General features: G+C 30.8%; 2 protein-coding genes across 2 annotated transcripts; one reads left to right on the top strand and one right to left on the bottom strand.

The window, feature by feature from the left end:
- Positions 1–565: 565 nt before the first annotated feature.
- LOC111286291 (uncharacterized) lies at positions 566–1,663 on the bottom strand. The gene has a single exon (XM_022876192.2). The coding sequence runs from the start codon at positions 1,351–1,353 to the stop codon at positions 697–699; it is 657 nt and encodes a 218-aa protein (XP_022731927.2). The 5' UTR covers positions 1,354–1,663; the 3' UTR covers positions 566–696.
- A 12,938-nt stretch (positions 1,664–14,601) lies between these two features.
- On the top strand, positions 14,602–17,260 carry LOC111288619 (protein RGF1 INDUCIBLE TRANSCRIPTION FACTOR 1-like). The gene is made up of 4 exons (XM_089745964.1): positions 14,602–14,911; positions 15,090–15,287; positions 16,040–16,255; positions 16,578–17,260. Exons 1-4 carry the CDS (start codon positions 14,909–14,911, stop codon positions 16,830–16,832), a joined length of 672 nt encoding a protein of 223 aa, XP_089602090.1. The 5' UTR covers positions 14,602–14,908; the 3' UTR covers positions 16,833–17,260.
- The last annotated feature ends 1,528 nt before the right edge of the window (positions 17,261–18,788 follow it).

The raw sequence follows: 18,788 nt of genomic DNA, 5'->3' as shown, positions 1-18,788 counted from the left end.
TTTGAGTGCATTAAATCAAATTAATTTGAAAAATGTAACTTTAAAATTATCAAAAGAGATATTAGATCAAAGTAATAAAAAATCGAAAGGTTGTTTTTAAAATTATTCAAAAAAAAATTTATCTTCTATAAAATCTGAGAATATCATGACTGTATAATAAAAAAAATTGAAAACTTTGTACCATAGAAATACATAAAAAAAGTGTGATCAAGGAAAATTAATGGAGAAAATTAACACAATTTTCATAAAATTATCAGAAATAAAAAATACATTAAATTTTTCTTGAAATTATAATAAACTATTACATTCATAATTAAAATATAATTAAAATATAATTAAATAATCATAAGTTACACTATAAAATCTGAATCTAAGATCTGAATTTTAAAATCTTTTTCTTATCACTAAATTAAGATATCGTTCACCAGACTAAAATTTAAATCAATTGCAATAATACGATAGCCATAAACATGTTATATTAAACAAAAAAAAAAATGAAATTCCTTCGTCTGACCCAACATTCTACCATCAGTCACTCATATTCAGTCAGTTACAAAACCTCAAATTCCAAAATAGTTTTAAAATATAGTCATATTTTCGTTCTTTTGTTTCTGTTGTTAATTTTGTGACATTTACTTTTTTATTACTATACAAATTATAAAGGAAAAAAAAAAAAAGACTAAAAGAAATCAACCTCTACCTATACAAAGGAGAGCGTTCTTGGAATACCAATTTGGAAACCCTAGTTTGCCTGAAAACCTTCATCGGACTCGGGAAATACCAGCTCTTTCCTTTAGTGGACGACGACGATTTCAAATCTCCGATGCCGGAATGTGACGTCACCGCCACTGACCTTGACTTCCTCATCATCTTCCTCCGTTCTTCCTCCGCCGCTATTCTCTCTTTCTCGCCTTCTCTTTGATGATCTTTACTCTCGTATTGCTTGCTCTTATTGCTAGCTCTAAACATCGACCAAAAAGACGGAGTATTGCTCTTATTACCCGCCAAATCATTCTTTTCTCTTAAACTCTCAGGTTTCGGTCTGAGAAAAGGAATCGCGAGGGACCTGGTTCGTCGGAACGCGGGTTCGCTTTCGATAATATTAGAAACTCGACCAACAGCGCCTACACCTGAGATATCCCTGACTGCCGCAGTTGAGAAGCGAGAGAAGGTGGAAGATGAGGAGGAAGAAGAAGAGGTTGCGCTACATGCGCAAGGACGCGCGTGGGCGCAGTCTGGGCAAAGAGAAGCGAGCTTGTCTCGGAGGCAAACCGGACAAATTCCACTGCGGCGACGTTTCGAAGGATGCTTTGGGCATTTCCAGACCTCTTCTTCGCCGACGTAAAACGCCATTTTTTCAGTGAAGTTATCGCTTTTTTTTTATATGGCCACTTTCTTGAGAAGTCTCGCACTTTCCTGCAGTTTCTGTTTGGTTCCCTCTCACTTTTCTCGCAGTTTCTTTGTGGTGTTCGTGAGGGTGAGGTTTTTAAAAGGAAAGGTTTTGATTGGGGAGGATGACTTAACCATGGTTACTTCCATAACAGTTAGGATTTTAACCGTAGTTAGTTCCTAACTGTAATAGTCGTAGTACTTCTTGGGGGATACGGAACGCTGCGTTTGATCATTGGCTTTAGAAGACTACCCAGTGATTTAGTTGTTATTCACTGGAATGCCATTGCTGTTAGGAATTGACGCTTTAGTAGGAAGAAGTATGTGATTTGCTCACACGTAGAAAACATGCTTTACTTGCCTAGCCATTAGCTTAGGCATAACCAATCTATTGAGAGGTGAGACACATTTCACATCTGGAGTGGGACAGATCATGGTTGGCCATCTAAGTCCTTGGGCCCACTCAATGGGATTGAGTAACCAATGATCTGTTGACTAGAGCAAATCAAATTCCTTGGTGAGGAGAGGCCTGTTTTTCTTCAGCATTTCAATGTTTTACCCATAATTTTTTTTTCTTGTATTGGGTTTGATCATGCTAAAATTACATGGTAAGTTTTTTTCTATTTTTCTCGCCCAATTGCTAACCAATAGTGTTGTTTTAATTATGATCTGTCTAGAGCATTAATCCTAAGCATTAAACATACACCGATTTTTCTCGCAAGTGAAGTCACATCCCTATGGGAAATCCAAGAAAAGCTGGGGCGTGCAGGAACTATTTATAGGGACCATCTTCATATAGACATATCCCAAGGGCTGCGAGCTTTCAGCTTTTAAAGACAAGTTGACTTCATCTAAACAAGCTAATATTAGGAGCTTAGCCATTCTTATGCCTAAATCGGTCTTATCTCAAACTATAACATCCCTAATTATTATCTCAACACATTGGTCGATGTATGACTTCAGGGCTCTGTTGAATACAAGTACTGATTCCTTTAATTTTGTTTATTTTGCTATATGTACTATGTCAGCTGACTTTTTAATCGCCATACTAGCTGCTGGTGAAGCTATTGTACAGGTGATGTACCCATCTATCCTATAATTTTATGATTACCAGCTTTCTCCCCTTCCCCCCCCCCCCCCCCAAAAAAAAAAAAGTCTTTTAAGTCATGGCTTATGGTTTCCTTGCTCATTGGGTCGTGTAACAGCTTGCTCTGTTGAATCTTCGGGCCGTTTTGTTTACCTATTTGTCAAATCCATATTTTTTTTTCCCTTTTTTTACTTTTGGGGCTCCATGTTCATTTTTTGTTGATATGTTTTTATTAAGAAGATTGATTTAAATTTTATAAGAGATTTATTTAAGATTTATTTAAAATTTATTATAAATTTATTTGAGATTTATCAGATATTATTTGATGAATAAAAAGATTTATAAATAAAAAATTTTAAGAGAAAGAAGATTCTTAATGAGTAAGTTTGACTTATAAGAGAAGAATTTTAAAAGGAAAGACATTCTTAATAGGTAAGTTTGACTTACGGGAGAAGAATTTCAAGAGGAGAGGGATTCTTAATGGGTAAGTTTGTATGGTTATAAATAAGATAAGTCTCTACAGGATTAGATATGAGAAAAAAATATAAGAGAGTTGTAGGGTTTTGTGGGATAGAACCCCATAAGAGTATCGAAGTTGTCTTATGGGTGTGTATATTTGTTTGTGAGTGGACTAGAGGAGACTGAGATGGTCCACATAGGTATAATGTATGAGAGTATATGGATATGTGTTTGGATATATTGAAAGAGTGCACAAGGGTTTGGGTTTATGTTTGTTTGAGTTGAGAATACTCCATAAGATTAGAGAAGATTGAGAGTATCTTATGAGTATTGATTGTTGAATGAGATTGATGATTTGATGTATGTTTGTAATTCTCTACAACTAGTGAATCTTTTTTCTCATCCGTAGATGTAGGTCAGTTGGACCAAACTATGTTAAATTGTTGTCTCTTGTATGTTTGATTTATTATTTGATTTCACTTCTGTTAATATGATTAAATTAAAGGCTTTTAACCCAACAGTTTTGATTGATTTCTCTATTTAACACATCACTATCATTATAATATTAAATCAAAATTTTTAAGATTATATCGATACATGGTAAAACATTAAATTTTTAATTATATAATTTTAAATATAAAATATTAAAATATATTGGACTATAAAAGAATCAAATAACGAGATGGTTGAAAATATTCCATAAATAACCTTGATATGCTGGCTGTGAGGAGGTCACTGTTTGAGGTTGACGGTTTGCAGGGACACAATAACTTACTTTTACGCAATAAACGCATAAAATTGTTGGTGAATGATGATTGCTATGTAGATAATGTAGCCTGATAGAAACATTGTTTTTGGCTTTTTTCTATCGACAATTGAGACGTGATTTGTATGATTCTTTGCTTGCGATCGTAAGATATTTTTCAAAATTCCCAGCTACTTTTATGATATTGATACATTAATAGAATAAAAAAATAGCCAAATAATTAGAATATACCTTTTTTTTTTCTTTTTTTTGGAATTCTGTACTGCTTAATTTTTTTTTTCTTCCTGCACCTATATCTTGCGGTTAAAATCATGAGTTTTTTAATGCTTATTTTATATAATTAAAGAACCGTACGTCAAGTTAGAGTTAGGTAACTGGTTAATATTATTTTTACAAGTAATTTTTGGTTAAAAAATTGCTTTGAAATCAAACACAATGTTAAAATAATAAAAATAGTTTTAGTTTTTTAATTTAAAAGTTTGATATTCCAGTTCAAATAAAAAAGCTCATTATGGATGCTTTCGCATTAACAAAGTATATTCAGAGATGAAAATTATTTTATTATCTTTATATTTTTAATATTTTATTATCATATTTTTGTAGGTATTTCAATTATTTAAAATATTTTTATAATAATATTAAATATTTAAATATTTAAATTTTATTTTTTTCGTTACATTTTTTAAACAAAATTTTTTTCAACCCAAAAAATTTTTCAACCGTAATAATAATGCTATACTAACTCATATAATTGATCTCAAATTGGATTGTCCACTTTCATAGGCCTTTTGTCGTTAACTAGCTGCGATATTTACAAAGCTGCGCATGATATTTTAAATAATTTTATAGTTATTTTAAGATCACTTTTTGTCATTCAATTTTTGCGAGAAATATTTTTAAAATAAAATTTTAAATGTATCATATTGATATAAATGAATATACATTATTAAAATTGGATAAGAAGAAAATTAAATTCAAAATAAATTTTAAAATTATCTTGAAATATTATAAACAATAAAAAAATTTGATAATTTTGTTTTTAATGGATTATTTTTTTACAGATCCATTACTTAAAACTCAGAAATGTGCAAATAAAGATGCATACTTTAAGGAATTGGTGGGGAAGACAGTTCAACTTACTTATCCTTACAAATATTAAATAAAAAAGGTAGCAATTTGGTTGGTTAATATGGGAATTGGATGATCGACCAAAAGAATAAATAAATTTAAATAAAATAAATGAGAGAGAGAGAGAGAGAAGCCCATACCATTTTAGGTTTTTAGCTCAAAAATTAAACTCGGATCTAATCCATCTTTTTAGGCTTCCAAACTTTAGTATGCTACAAATTCAAAATCTTGAAAGGATATATGGTTCGTTTCATGTTGGCCGATTGTTTCTTTTATATATATATATATATATATATAAAGATTATCACCTTGTCAAAAAGCAGAAAAGTAGGCTCCCATAGCATATCTCCAATTTTTTATTATTTTTTAAGATTTTAATATATTTAATGATTTATGTATTCGTATTATATAAAATATTAAAATTCATGTATTCATATTTTATTTTATATAAAAATTACGTATGATAATTCATGTCGATATGAAGATAAAAATATATTTTTTTATTTTATTAAATTTATATATAATTATTACTAAAATTTTAAATCGTATTAATTTTGTATTAAATTTTCATATTGTATTTATATAATGTTATCATGTCTTGTTTTAAATTGGGTTTTGATCCCACTATCATGTATAGGAAGGTCCTTCCTTGCATTTTATAACTTCATAGGCCTTAAAGAGGCAATTTTTTCTCTACTACTTGTAACTTGGGTTGTAGATTACCCAAGTTTTGGTTTATTTTGAGTCTAATTAATATCAACAAAAGATTATAATCTTTGACTTTATCAAGAATTTTGATTGGAGATTACAAAGACCAAATTCGACAATATTTAAATGCAATTTTTAAATAAAATTAGTTGTGATTTTTTTTAAATGATTAAATTAAAAATCAAATTTTATATATTGATAAAATTTGTTAAATCTATCGTGCATAAAATTTTCCTATGTTTGGAAAGATATACTTAAAGATTGAATTTGAATATAACTTTCCATATAAATTATGCACTTATTAATAACCATTAAATTATGCACTGATCAGTTTAATCTTATTAATAATCAAGATTAATTAATTTGGTAGCTTACCAACAAGCAGCTTGCTATAAAAACTTGGCCTGGCCTGAACCGCTAAGCCATCACGTCAGCTCACCTAATGTCACCCATGGTACACGATCGTGCCATCCCACCTCACAACGTTTTGCGAAAGTTCAACTACCACCAGCGGCACCTCTTGCCAAGCAAACCATCGTCCTTTTCCCCAGCATCAATCACATCTCACTCCACATGCTAAATGTTTCCAGACAACCAAACCTTCACCAATGCAATAATGACAATGTTGGACCCCGTCTGTTGTTCTTCCATGTTTTTTCATCACAGCATAACTGCATAAGAACTATAAGTGATTTTATTTAAATATGCTTACAATGGTAGTCCCTTCCATTCTACTTCCAGAATGGTGAATTCTTAAAGGGGAAGGTAAAAAAAAAGTGAGGAACATATATATTCGTGTCAGTTCTTTGACCAATGTAATAAGGTGAACTTTGAACATTGACAAAATGTTGAAGTGGTTTTGTTGCTAAAGTCATAAAACAAGTTGGAATGTAATAATATGTTTGGGATGTTCCTTTTCTTTCATGCGGCTTGAAGTAAAGGGCTCAGGCTGAAGCTTCCATGATAAGTGCTATGGGCTAGATCCAGCCCAGTTTCTGCATTTTCTTTGACCGGGATATACATAAATGAAAAGTATGGTCCAAGAATTCGAAATGTAGTTGTACATTTAGATTCATTTATGGTAATTGATTTCAGGGTGATGGAAAATCAATTGGTTGCCAATTGGACCGCCAAGTTTGTTTTCTTCAACCAAAATTAATGATGTTGAGATTTCTATTGAGCCTTTTGATTTGTTAATCTTGTTTCGTGTGCTTCATTGGCAGAGCCATTAGTCTTGAAGACAAAAGTACCGGCAGTGATGGAAGTTGAATTCAGTCCGGAAGGTTGCAAAGGAGACCTATCCATAAATGACGAAGTTTTACAAGAAATAGAGGAAGACCTAAAGAAGGGGAAGGTTGGTCTCAATTTAAACTCGGGTTTAGAGGCAAGATACAATGGAAGTATATGGGACATGAAACAATGAGAACTACATGATCAAAGCATATAAATAGCTTTCAAAAGGACATTTCATTACTTTTGTTTTCATGTTCTGTTCTTCCATGAGTGTAAATCAAATATGTTAACAGGAAATTAGTTGTTTTGACAGAACTAGAGAGATTCAGCTAGCACCCTCAAATAAAGCACCAGGAAAAACAGGTATCCGTAGCTGAGCTGGAATTGTGCTGGATCCTAATGGGGAATGGCTAATGGACCCTGATGGATCTTGAAATTGGGCCAGCATATACGACAAGTGTTTCTTTCTGTTATTTTCTTGAACAGCTTGGGGAATGCGATATTCCTTTTGGCAATAATTTTGCACATTTCTTGTCCTTTGTCATTCCCCCTTTGTGGTAGATATAACACGGTTTAGAATCAAGAAATGAAAGGCACTGGCACAGCTATCCCAAATAATAAGTGCAGTTTTTAAATCAACAAAACAATGATGGTGCATACCAATATTAGTTAACAATTACACCAATTTCATGCTAACAGTCGCGTGATTTGATGGTGTTTAAACTGCTGGATTCTTAATTTTAATTAGTAAAAAAATCACCCACTTCTTACTTTTCCAAAACAAAAGAATCGTCACATTTTGTTGTTATACTTGTTAACAAGTACCCTTTCTCGATCGTTTCTCTTCAGATACTTCCCCAAGTACTAGCTTTTCAAAGATACGTTTGGAGGCATCTAACCTTCAAAGTCCTATAATGCACATGTACTATATATAACACTGCATAAAATGGATGGTTTACATGACTGGATTCACTTCATCTGTCATTATCAGATTCCCTGTGAGAATTTCGGCAAAACCAAGCTATAGTTAACAATATACGGGTGGACGTTGCTTAGGGAGAATAGCAATACATTGCAAAGTCACCAAAAGAATATATCCACTTAATTATAGCCATTGTTGATTTGTTTTGTAATGCTTATGCTTTGTCATCATAAAAAAAAAAAAAAAAGACCTAATTTAAAAGGACTAGATTCTTTCACACATGTTGGAAGACCAGACCACCTTTCTACCCAAAGTTCTTTTCTTTTCAATGGGTAAAGGTTTCTTCTAGCTTTCATTCTTGCGTTTAGGCACATATTCTTTCCAATAACAATGCATGCCTAGCTTCTTTTCTTTATTGTAAGAAATGGACAAATTCCATGTCACTGATCTCTTTTTTATAAAAATTTCCTTGTGGCATACCCATTTCCATAATTAACCCTCAATGCTGTGTGAAAACAAAGATCCAAACACTTGATTAAAAGCAAATAGCATTTGGATTCTTTATCATCTATGGCTGACTAGCAACTTTTGTGAAAAGAAAGTGAAAATGGAGAGAAAGAGCAAGCATGTTAAGGGTACTTTCAACCAGTCTAGAGTACTGGAGAACATACATATGTGATGGGTAGGTGGGTGGGTGGGTGATCATATAAAAGGCAAAGCAATATAGTACGTTCATTCCAAGTACGATTGCCAAATTCAATCATTTCTTCAGGCTTTCATTACTTGGATCTTCATTAATTAAAAACTCAACCTTTTTTTTATAAATATACAAAGTCCATAAATAAAAGAAGAATATTGTGGGAAACCGCTGAGAAATTTGCTCTCTCAAAAAGCAATACGGCGCCGGAAATGTTGTTTACTTGATGCAATATTATTATTCTCTGTGTGTCGGCCTTTCTTGGGTTCACATTTTGGAGATCTTAATTATACAAAAAAATGTACTATAATCATTACCCCAATTTCTTTGTTAAAAAGAAGCAAAAATGTAATCACATTCCTAAATTGTTCCAAAAATTCAGATCAAATCATCATTCATAAATCATGAAAACTTAAGTACTAATTTAAAAAATGATTTAAATACTAATTTTAATTTTATTAAAAAAATTAATCCAAGATCAGTGAGATTACATTCATTAAATTTAATTTAATTTAACAAAATAAGTAATAATCCCTTACAAAAAATTATAATTTAAAAATAAAAAAAATCATAAATATTAAAATTTAAATTTAAAATATATTAAAGATTTTAAATTTTAAAAATAATTATACGAATGATTGAAAACATTTTAAATTTTTTATGTGATCGGGACAAAAGAAAAATAGCAAAGGACAAAAAAGATGGAAAACCTTGGTTGGCTCCCGTGGCAATGAAAAGCATGCCACCACCATAATTTGCAACTTGCTTGGAACCCCCACTAGAACCCGTTTCTGTCTTTTTATCTTTTTCTTTCATAAAAAAAAAAAAAAACTAAAGCTGCTTTCTTTTATTTTTTTTTTCTTTTCGATCAAGAATATATTACTAAAATATTAAGCAAACATTGTTGTTGACAATTACATCTTTCTTTCCCATCTTTTCCATTAGAGTTTAAATAGCAACTTTTTTTTACTTAAATTAATCAAATACTTAAAAAGCATATCATACACATTAAATATTGAGTTTTTTATTTTTATATTTGAAATTATCAAATATTTAATGTTGAAAATTAAAATAAAAAATTTAATATTCTATCAATAATTCACATAATTGTTAACGATAATAGAATTCTTATTAATTACATTTGTAATTACTTTAATGTTTCAACTTATAGGAGTGAAATTCATTTGCAAAAAGATAATAAAATTTATAAAATTCTAGTAATTTGTATAGAAAAAGAATCAAAGACAAGATTACAAAGTTTTTAAAGTAGGCTTGGTTAGATACAAATCAACATATACAAATCAACATGAATTAAGTCAAAGTTCTAGAAAGTGATCCATAATTTCAATTAGATTGAACTTGCTGATAAGAATGCATTTCTAGCCTTCCATATTTTAAAAACAGAAAAGGGTTTTTTTTTTTTTCTTTTTGAAATTAGTCTTCATATACATGATTTCATGCAATGTGCTTTAAATAAATAACTATTAAAGTTTTCTAAAGGTGAAACTGAGAGAACAACAAATAAAGATTTTTTTTTTGGCCAATTTTCAGTCACTTACCTAAATAAATAAAGCCAAATTAATAACAAAGAAACTTTCAAAATTATATTTCAATGGTGCCATTAATTTAGCAACTCCAAACAAGAGACAAGGTCAAAGCTAGGCCAAAACTTATAAAACCTGTCTAGTCAAAGTCAAACTCTATACTTAAAGATATGGCGCAACGTCATTGGCTAGAAGCAAACCTACAAATACTTCGGTTGTGTATGTTATGTTTCGAAGTCGCTATTGGGAATCCGATGGAGAGGCCGGCGACGACATTTCTCAAAGCAAAAAAAAAAAAGAAAGGGTGGGTCCCACACTAAAGAATTGCAATACTGGAAGTGGGTTCCAAATTCCGACGGGGCCCTTCGTGGATGACCCCCAGAAGCAGCAGCTGTTCTATTTCTTAGTCAAACGCCCAAAACACACGATGTGTAAAACGACGTAGCATCAAACAGCAATCCACTTTTTCTAGTCATTGGTCATGAGTGGTGTGCCGTGTTCGTGGGTTCAAACCTTGTGCCCTTGACTTCTCAAGTACAAGCCACCCTCAGTCAAATTCAAACCACTTATCAAATAATTCTTCTATTAATATATTTTTTTTAATTGCCAAAAAGGGCCCAAAAGAGGAGTGGCTTTTGCTGATGGTTATCATGAGAAAGGTTCAACAATATTCCTGATTAATTTTTTTTTCTTCTCTTTCAGCTATTCTTTGTCGCTTTTAGGATGCAAAAGCCTACTTTGCTTGACTTGCTTTCAAATTTCATTGAATAAAAATATGGAGTCAGTGGATAATAATAGAGGATTTTTTTTTTTATAGAAAGACAAAAGTTTTAGTATAAATAAAAGAAGAAGAGATTTGATTTGAAATTAAATTTTTAATATCTTTTTAAACATTTTTAATCATTAGATGAAAGACTTGAAGACATACTAGAGGATTATATTGGTTACAATAGTTGATGTTTGGGTTGTCATGATTTTTGGGTCAAATTAATGGCTGCAAGAATGCAAGATTATATATATATATATATAATTTTTTAAAGATGAAAGCATAATTTAAAAATTAAAAAACAAAGTTGTAAATGTTAAAATTCAAATTCTAAACAAGATTTTATATTGTTTTGCTCACATCTTGTTTCACAATTTTATTTGTTGTTTTTTGGTTTAATTTAAGTTGCTTGTTTCCTTAGAAGATGCAATATAATTGTCTAGGGATGTAGGAGAGTTAAGATGAAGCTAGAAAGAAGGTTCAATTCCTAATTATTCTAATTTATAAAGTAAATGTTTGGATTTTGTCAAGTGAGATATTCTACTTCATGTCTTTGACTGTGAGGCCTTGATAATATTAATCAAATGTAAGCCAAAGTACAAATTAAACTCAAATTCAATGCTTAATTTATTGCTTAAAAAGAAGAATGGAAAATAGTTCAAATTCAACAGCAAAATCCATCATTTGCTGCAAATGATGTTAAGTTAAAGATTGTGTCCAGCCAGTTATATTATTGCTTAAGCCAGCCCTAATGTATCAGAAATACTTGTTCTTTAGGTTTATCTTTTAATATGCAAAGTAAGGCTCACTTTTCTTTTTTATATTTTTGGTATGTGTTTCCAATAGCTTAGATTCTATTTACATTTGGTAATGGAGCTCTCTTTTATAGATACAGTTGATACATGTAATTATTCATAATAAATGACATTCAATAAATTTGAAATTCGATTTCCAATATCTATAATTTTTTTCTCATACCTCTTATATAAAAAAAAATACAGCAACAAAACCCTTTCTCATGTCTTCCACTTGTAAGAAAGAAAAGAAACTTATTTCAAGCATAGAGGCTAAAGATATGTACAACTACATAAATTATTTTTTGTGTTAAGATATGGACATGTTAGGTTCATAATAATAGTTTTTTCTACTATATATCATGGGCATGTTCAAAGAAATTTCACTGATCAATTACTTTTTGTGTAAAGATAAGGAAATTTCAGGTTCATAGTAATAGTTTTTTCCACCATATTTCATGGGCATGTTCAAAGAAATTTCACTGCAACAGCCTGCCAACAAACATTAAAGAATGGGCGACTTTTGGAAATTTTCTTTGGGAAAAAAAAATCATCTTCTTTCCGAAGAAATCTCAAGGACGATTTTTCAAATTTTAGGAAGATACATAAATCCGAATGAGGGATCTTTAATGATCATCCCGGTTGAATCCAAAAGATCTTCTTCTTCAAAGCTCTAGGTGATTCTGCAACCACACGCTTGCCATCTTTTTCAGATTTTTTATTTATATCAAGCATGTTACTATAAGAGATTATGGCATGATCTTTTAAAATGGCATGATCTTTTCAAGTCCAAATTTCCATTTTGCATATTATTTTTTTAAGATCATTTAAAATTTCATTTCAGGTTAATTATTAATTTGTATTAATTATTTTACTAAATTATATTATGTGATGGTTTAATGGCTTGATATTTTCAAGTCAAAAATTGTATTTTACATATATATTTTTAATTTTTTTAAAAGAAATTTTAATCTACTCTTAAATCTCTCATATTGTATTATATATATGGTTGAAAAAAATATTACGCATTTAAATTTTCTCGAACAATTAAACCTATAAGTTTTAAATATCAATTTGAATGACATACCAATTAATATAAAGATAATCAATTACATTTTTTTTTTAATTTTTCTTTGTGACATTTAAGACCCAAGTTAACTTTGTCCATTCATGGTCTCATTTTGATTATCTAAAAGTATGGGTGTTCTCTAATGAACCCCACAACTCTTCTTATCTTAAGAAACCGATTTTAGATATTTATAAAGTATTATAGTAACCTTACCTTAGAACAAATTTAGAATATTTCATATTTTTTCTTCCATTAAGCATCGTATTCTTTTATAGATAATTATAGGAAAACACATCTCAATAATAAATGCTTAGCATTAAAAAAAAAACAAAAAGAATAAACCTAAGCTTGCCAAGAAAAAAAAAATTCTTAAAACCTTGTATTTATCAACTATATCTACCGTGGCATAAATCAATTAGCTTAGCTGCAATATTTTTATTCATGTCTTAGGTAATGTGAAATTTGGATTCTATTATTTGTAATTCAAAAGAAAACATGCCCAACCGGACTTAAAATTTCAATTAATTAAATATATAAAAAAGTTGTAGTGGTAAGGTGTGTTTGGATACTCAACTTATAGATACGAGTAATTATGACAAAATGAAATTCGAGTGTTAAAATTTAAGTTTAATTTTTAACAATCTCAATTATAAAAAAAAAGAAAGATGAGTCAGAAATGATCAATGACCAAATGATATATACTTCTTAAAGTTGAAAATGTTAGAAAAATTTTCCAACCCATAACCCGAATTAGTTATACCATTATTATTATTATAATGGTTACTATTGTTATTTTATGTTCAAGGCCGAGTAATATTAGGGAAAACTTTTCTTTCGCCCTTTTGTCTAAGTGAAACATGTAAGGCAGCACCTGTTAGGCTAAAACCAATCAATGCCTTATCCCAAATGCATAGATTGGAAAGAAACAATTAGCCAATTTGATTACTTTACCACGTCATTTGGGATCGCAAATGATTCATGAATTTGGTCTTCTATCAACTCATTTTTATTCTTGAACAAAATTCCACTACTATACCCAATAATGATTGATGGGATCCCTTAGTCATGTACCTAAAATCCTCCTTTTATTCAACCACAAGTTACATGTTTTTTTTTTTTTTTTTTCTTTTGTAAATTTGGCCCTCAATTTACCAACACTCCACTATAAAAATAAAAATTAAAAAAAAAAAAAGCTCCCAGGAAAATTTGAGTGAAAATTATTTTTTGGTGATTTTTTTAATACAATTCAAATTGTATACACGTGGACATAAGTTCTAACTCCATTATCTCTCCTAAGAGCTTTGCCCTCTATATTTATATATATATATATATAAAAAAAAAAAAAAAAAGAAGAAGAAGAAAAACAATGCATAGTGTTTTTTTTTTTTTTTTTCTAATTTATCAAAGATGGCCGACCAAAACCAAATTCAATGTTGTTAGGGCCAACCTTGACATCATCAACCTGTCTCATTCCTACTCTATTGCCTAAGCTTTCATCCCATGGAGAATTAGGGTTTTTTTTTTTTTTTTTTCAATCAATTTATCTTCATTTGCCATTTATTTTTTGTAACTTTTTATTTTGAAAAACTTTGTGATAATATAATCAGTAAATGCAAATTAGACGAACCAAAACTGACAAAGAATTTTATTAAAAAAAAAAATACTCAAAGGATTGAGATTCACTATTAAAATAATATACCATACCTATCCATCACATAACAATAAAACTACATCTTAATTATCCAATTACATATAACACTAAGCAAAATATTTTAAATCGTTTTATTTTTTAATGATTCTTTTTAATTTTATGAATGAAATTAAAAAATTGATTTTATATATTTTATTTTTAATATATTTTAAAAATATATTACTTTATTGATTTAATTTATAAAATTTAAAAACTTTATTAATAATAAATAAAATAATTTCTTTCAAATTAATTACCTTGCAATAAAAAATGTATCATCAATAATGAGTGACAATGAAGGCATTAAATAAACATATACTTTAGAAAAATAAAATGATAATACCAAGGAGAGTGAAAATGAAAGGGAAATAAATAGTAAAGAAGGAGGTCGGTTCCTTGCACCTAACGTGTCTCCCCACCGAGAGCTTAGCTTCGGATTTAGGTTCGGTGTGGACTTTGTTTAGATAAGAACGACCTCTTCCCTTCTCTGTTTTCAATTTTCTTGTTCTCTGTTTCTAAACTCAAGAGCCCATTTTCTCTCTCACTCAAACGAAAGCAGAGCATATCTGAGTTTTTTTCTTTTCAATTGGTTCAAGCTGGCGATCGAAGATCAGAAAACCACTGTCCATGAAATCAAGCCCAAGAACAGAAGAATCATGGTATCTTCATTCTCGAAAAAGCTCTTTTTTTCCTCATTGTTCTGTTTTCTTTTTCTGTTTTTAATCTGCTTTTGTTTCTCAACTTTTCAATTCGGCTTTTGCACATTTTTCTCTTGGTTTCTTGATCTGGGTATTCATTAAAAATGTGTGTTAATTGAAGTCTTTGGTGTTTTAATAGGGAGCTGGTGGGCCTGATGAAGAAGACAACAGGTGGCCTCCATGGCTTCAACCTTTGTTAAAAGAACAATTCTTTGTTCAATGCAAGCCTCATGTTGATTCTCACAAGAGTGAATGCAATATGTACTGCTTAGATTGCATGAATGGCGCTCTCTGCTCTTGCTGCCTAGCTTATCACAAGGATCATTGTTATATTCAGGTTGAATAATTTCCCTTCAAATTCGCATTTCCTCTTTTATTTTTTTATTCTAATCTTTTCATCTTGGTTTGATTTTTTGCTTCATTTTTGTCAAAAAATACTACTACTAACTATTTTACCCTTTTTTCATTTGAAATTTGTGTCATTTCCTTTTATGGGATGAAGGGAATCCTGTTATTTCAATACCTTTTCTGGCATTCAGGTTTCCAATTCTGGGATTTGGTTCTCTGTCCTTTCTTGATCCAGTTTTTTTTCAATTCTAACACATTTCTTTAAAGCTCACCTCTGCTAAGTTTACTTGGTTTTGCTCTGTTTTTCTAGAATGTACTAAAAAGGCTAAAACTTTAGTCGCGGTCCAGGGCAGGTGTTTGTACTTTTACTAGCCTCCATTTTTTTTTTCTTACATTTTCCCAGCATCCAAGCAGGCATTGACTCAAGTTTCAAGGCCCTTTTTCTGTTTTATAAAAATGCATTTTAGGAGAATAAAAAATGACTCTTCTTTTCATCCAAACAATGGTATTTTTACGATCTAATCACCAAAACCATTAAATTCCTGAATTTTGTTCTCTGTTTCTAACGACAAAGCCAAATGTTTTTCTCGTGAGTGAGTGTAATCTGATGTTTCATTACTTAACAGATAAGAGTAAAACTCAGGAAATTCTCATTGGATTTGTCTGTTATTTCTAATTCATCACAATAATTCAACATTATTTCAATTCGCTAATGTGACTTCCTCTGTCTTGTTTTGACAGATCAGGAGATCTTCATACCATGATGTGATCAGGGTATCTGAGATACAGAAATACCTGGACATATCTGGAGTCCAAACTTATGTTATTAACAGTGCTAAGGTTGTTTTCCTCAATGAGAGGCCACAGCCAAGGCCCGGAAAAGGTGTCACCAACACTTGTGAGGTCTGTGATCGTAGCCTTGTGGACTCTTTCCGCTTCTGCTCTATTGGTTGCAAGGTGAATCCGCTGTTCCTTTATTGAATTTTTAAGTTAATTTTCTTGGTAGTCCATAGCGCTGTTTGGTTGCCAAGAAACTGTAGGATAATTGAAGGTTTTCATTTTCCAAGCAAAACCAAAATGGTCATAGTAGCTTAATTTCGTTTGGTGAAATTATATTGACTTTTTCTTATTACGTTGGGAAGTAGCCAAGAGAAGCAATGTGACTCAATTTCTTCTTTTTGGTTGACAATTTTTTTTTTGGTCAATTCTTATTGTTGTTAATTCTAATTTGTTTGCACATTTATGTTTCAGTTTTCTAATTAAATTTGATGAATTTCAGATTGTTGGAACATCAAAGAATTTCCAAAAGAAGAAGAGGCAACAGGCCATGGCATCAGACTCTGAGGATTCATACAGCAGCAGTAGCCATGGAAAGCTGAAGAAGAAGAAGAACAACAACAACAAAGAAAACAACAAAGTGCAGAGCTTTAGTCCTTCAACACCGCCTCCAACTTCGGTTAATTACCGAACTGCCAAACGAAGAAAGGGGATTCCCCACAGATCCCCTATGGGAGGACTAATCATAGAATATTAGCCGCCATAGCCATAGTGTTTTCTTTTCTTTTTTCTTTCATATTAGTATTACCCCACATATACAAGGTCATCATCACAATGCACAACCTTTTTCCGCTAAAAGAACCGGCATTAATTGTCACATTCCCTTACCTCCTCTCTCTGGTATGGTGTATATAGAAGCAGCAAAACATACAAGTGGAAAAAGTATGGACTTGATCGCTACTATAAGCTCTCTTTTTCATTAGTTTTTGAGATAAATATAGGGTGTTTTTCCTTGCTATACATAAGCTTTTTGGCAAATAGTAATGGGGAATGAGAGATGTAAATAGGGTTTTTATGGTTTTGGGGGAAGAGTAGTGAAAGAACAAGACCATGTACTACGCTGTTATATCCAGGTAGTGATGTTTATACATGGAATGAAATAAGATTTTACTTTGTTTTTGTTAATGTAATGAGAATGGTGGTGATCAACTTCCAAGCTTCATGGGCAGCATTTATGGTTGTCTAGTTTCACACGTGTCCCAATGTGCAATGGTTGTTGGGTTTGGGTGTCTGGATTCTTGTAATCAGCGAAGTAGTTCAGCCGCCTCTTGGCCAAGTTGTGCGTGTTTTTACCTTTTTGTTTGAGGGATGTGTCAGAAAGGCGGTGTGGTTTTGGTTTCTTAGCCATGTCCATTCAACGTGGGCCCCGGCGACTGTGATTACTGAATCATGACCCTTAGATCTTGCAATTATGATGGAACTCTGAACTAAGTTGGGTGGGTGGGCCCTCACAAATTGAATTTTTGGTCCGCATAAACTCCGGTTAATGCTATGCTTTTTATGTATGGGCTGCGGGGACAGTGGTGGATTTTTCGTGACACTTGCAAATTATATTCCTATTATAAACAAAAAAAGAAAATATGCTATAAATTTAATAATTTAACATAAATATGATATAAAAATATAATATAATATAATATAATATTTTAATAATAATTATATATAAATTTAATAAAATTAAAAAATTTTATATTTTTTTATATTAATATAAATTATAACATATAATTTTCATATAAAATTTTATATAAATATATAAATTTTAATATTTACAACATATTAATATACAAATTACTTTACTTACATAGCCCTCACAATGGCTTTTTATGTTTATTTTGTTTTTAACTTCGCTAATTACTTCAATCATAAGAAAAAACTTTGGTAATTATTGATTAAAGATTCAAAGTTAGAGAACCTGAGCCGCCTGTCCGCTAAGGGATCTCTACAAAAACTGTGAGCACTGAGCAGTTGTCCTTTTCTGTCCTTTTACCACAGCCCATCTTTTCCCTTTAATTCTACCTTTGACTTGGTTTGTAACTTTGACAAATTTTTCTTTCTTTTTTTTTTTTTTTTAAATAAATATCTGCAGAGTGTCGTAACACTTACGTGGTAAAAATCTTTTATACACGTGACTCTGCCATGTGGTGAAAATCTTTCACATTGCCCTTTTCTGTTTTTCCCTTTCTATGCTGCTAATATTTTATTTTCTACTTTGAATGAAAATCCACAGATGACCAACATAAGAAATAAAGGGATATTAAAACTGGAGTACAATAAATAAATATTACAAAAGTAAAATATATTTAAACTTTCAAGTGCCAATTATATTCATCATATTCTATTTAACACTATAGCTTTCTAATTATATACCATCAAAATTGCCAACAAATATGCACATTAAAAACTTCATATGAATGACAAGAAATTGTATATGGTCTTGTTTGTTTCAGATCATTTTCCTTTGGTCTAGGCAATTAAAACACAAGGATCCCTAGGGGATCAAATCTACCATATGAAGAAACCTTCATCCCTTGCTTTGTTTGAGTTGTCACACTCTCAAATTTGGTTTAATCAGCTAATCTAATTGTTTAATGACATTAGTATGATACCATTATGATTAGGATTAATTTTGTACTCGTTCTTTTAGGGAAAAAAA

The sequence above is a fragment of the Durio zibethinus genome, chromosome 17 (assembly GCF_047325235.1).
Source record: "Durio zibethinus cultivar Kanyao isolate XHJ-2024 chromosome 17, ASM4732523v1, whole genome shotgun sequence".
Lineage (NCBI taxonomy): Eukaryota > Viridiplantae > Streptophyta > Magnoliopsida > Malvales > Malvaceae > Durio > Durio zibethinus.
This window is presented reverse-complemented; position numbering and strand designations above follow the sequence as displayed.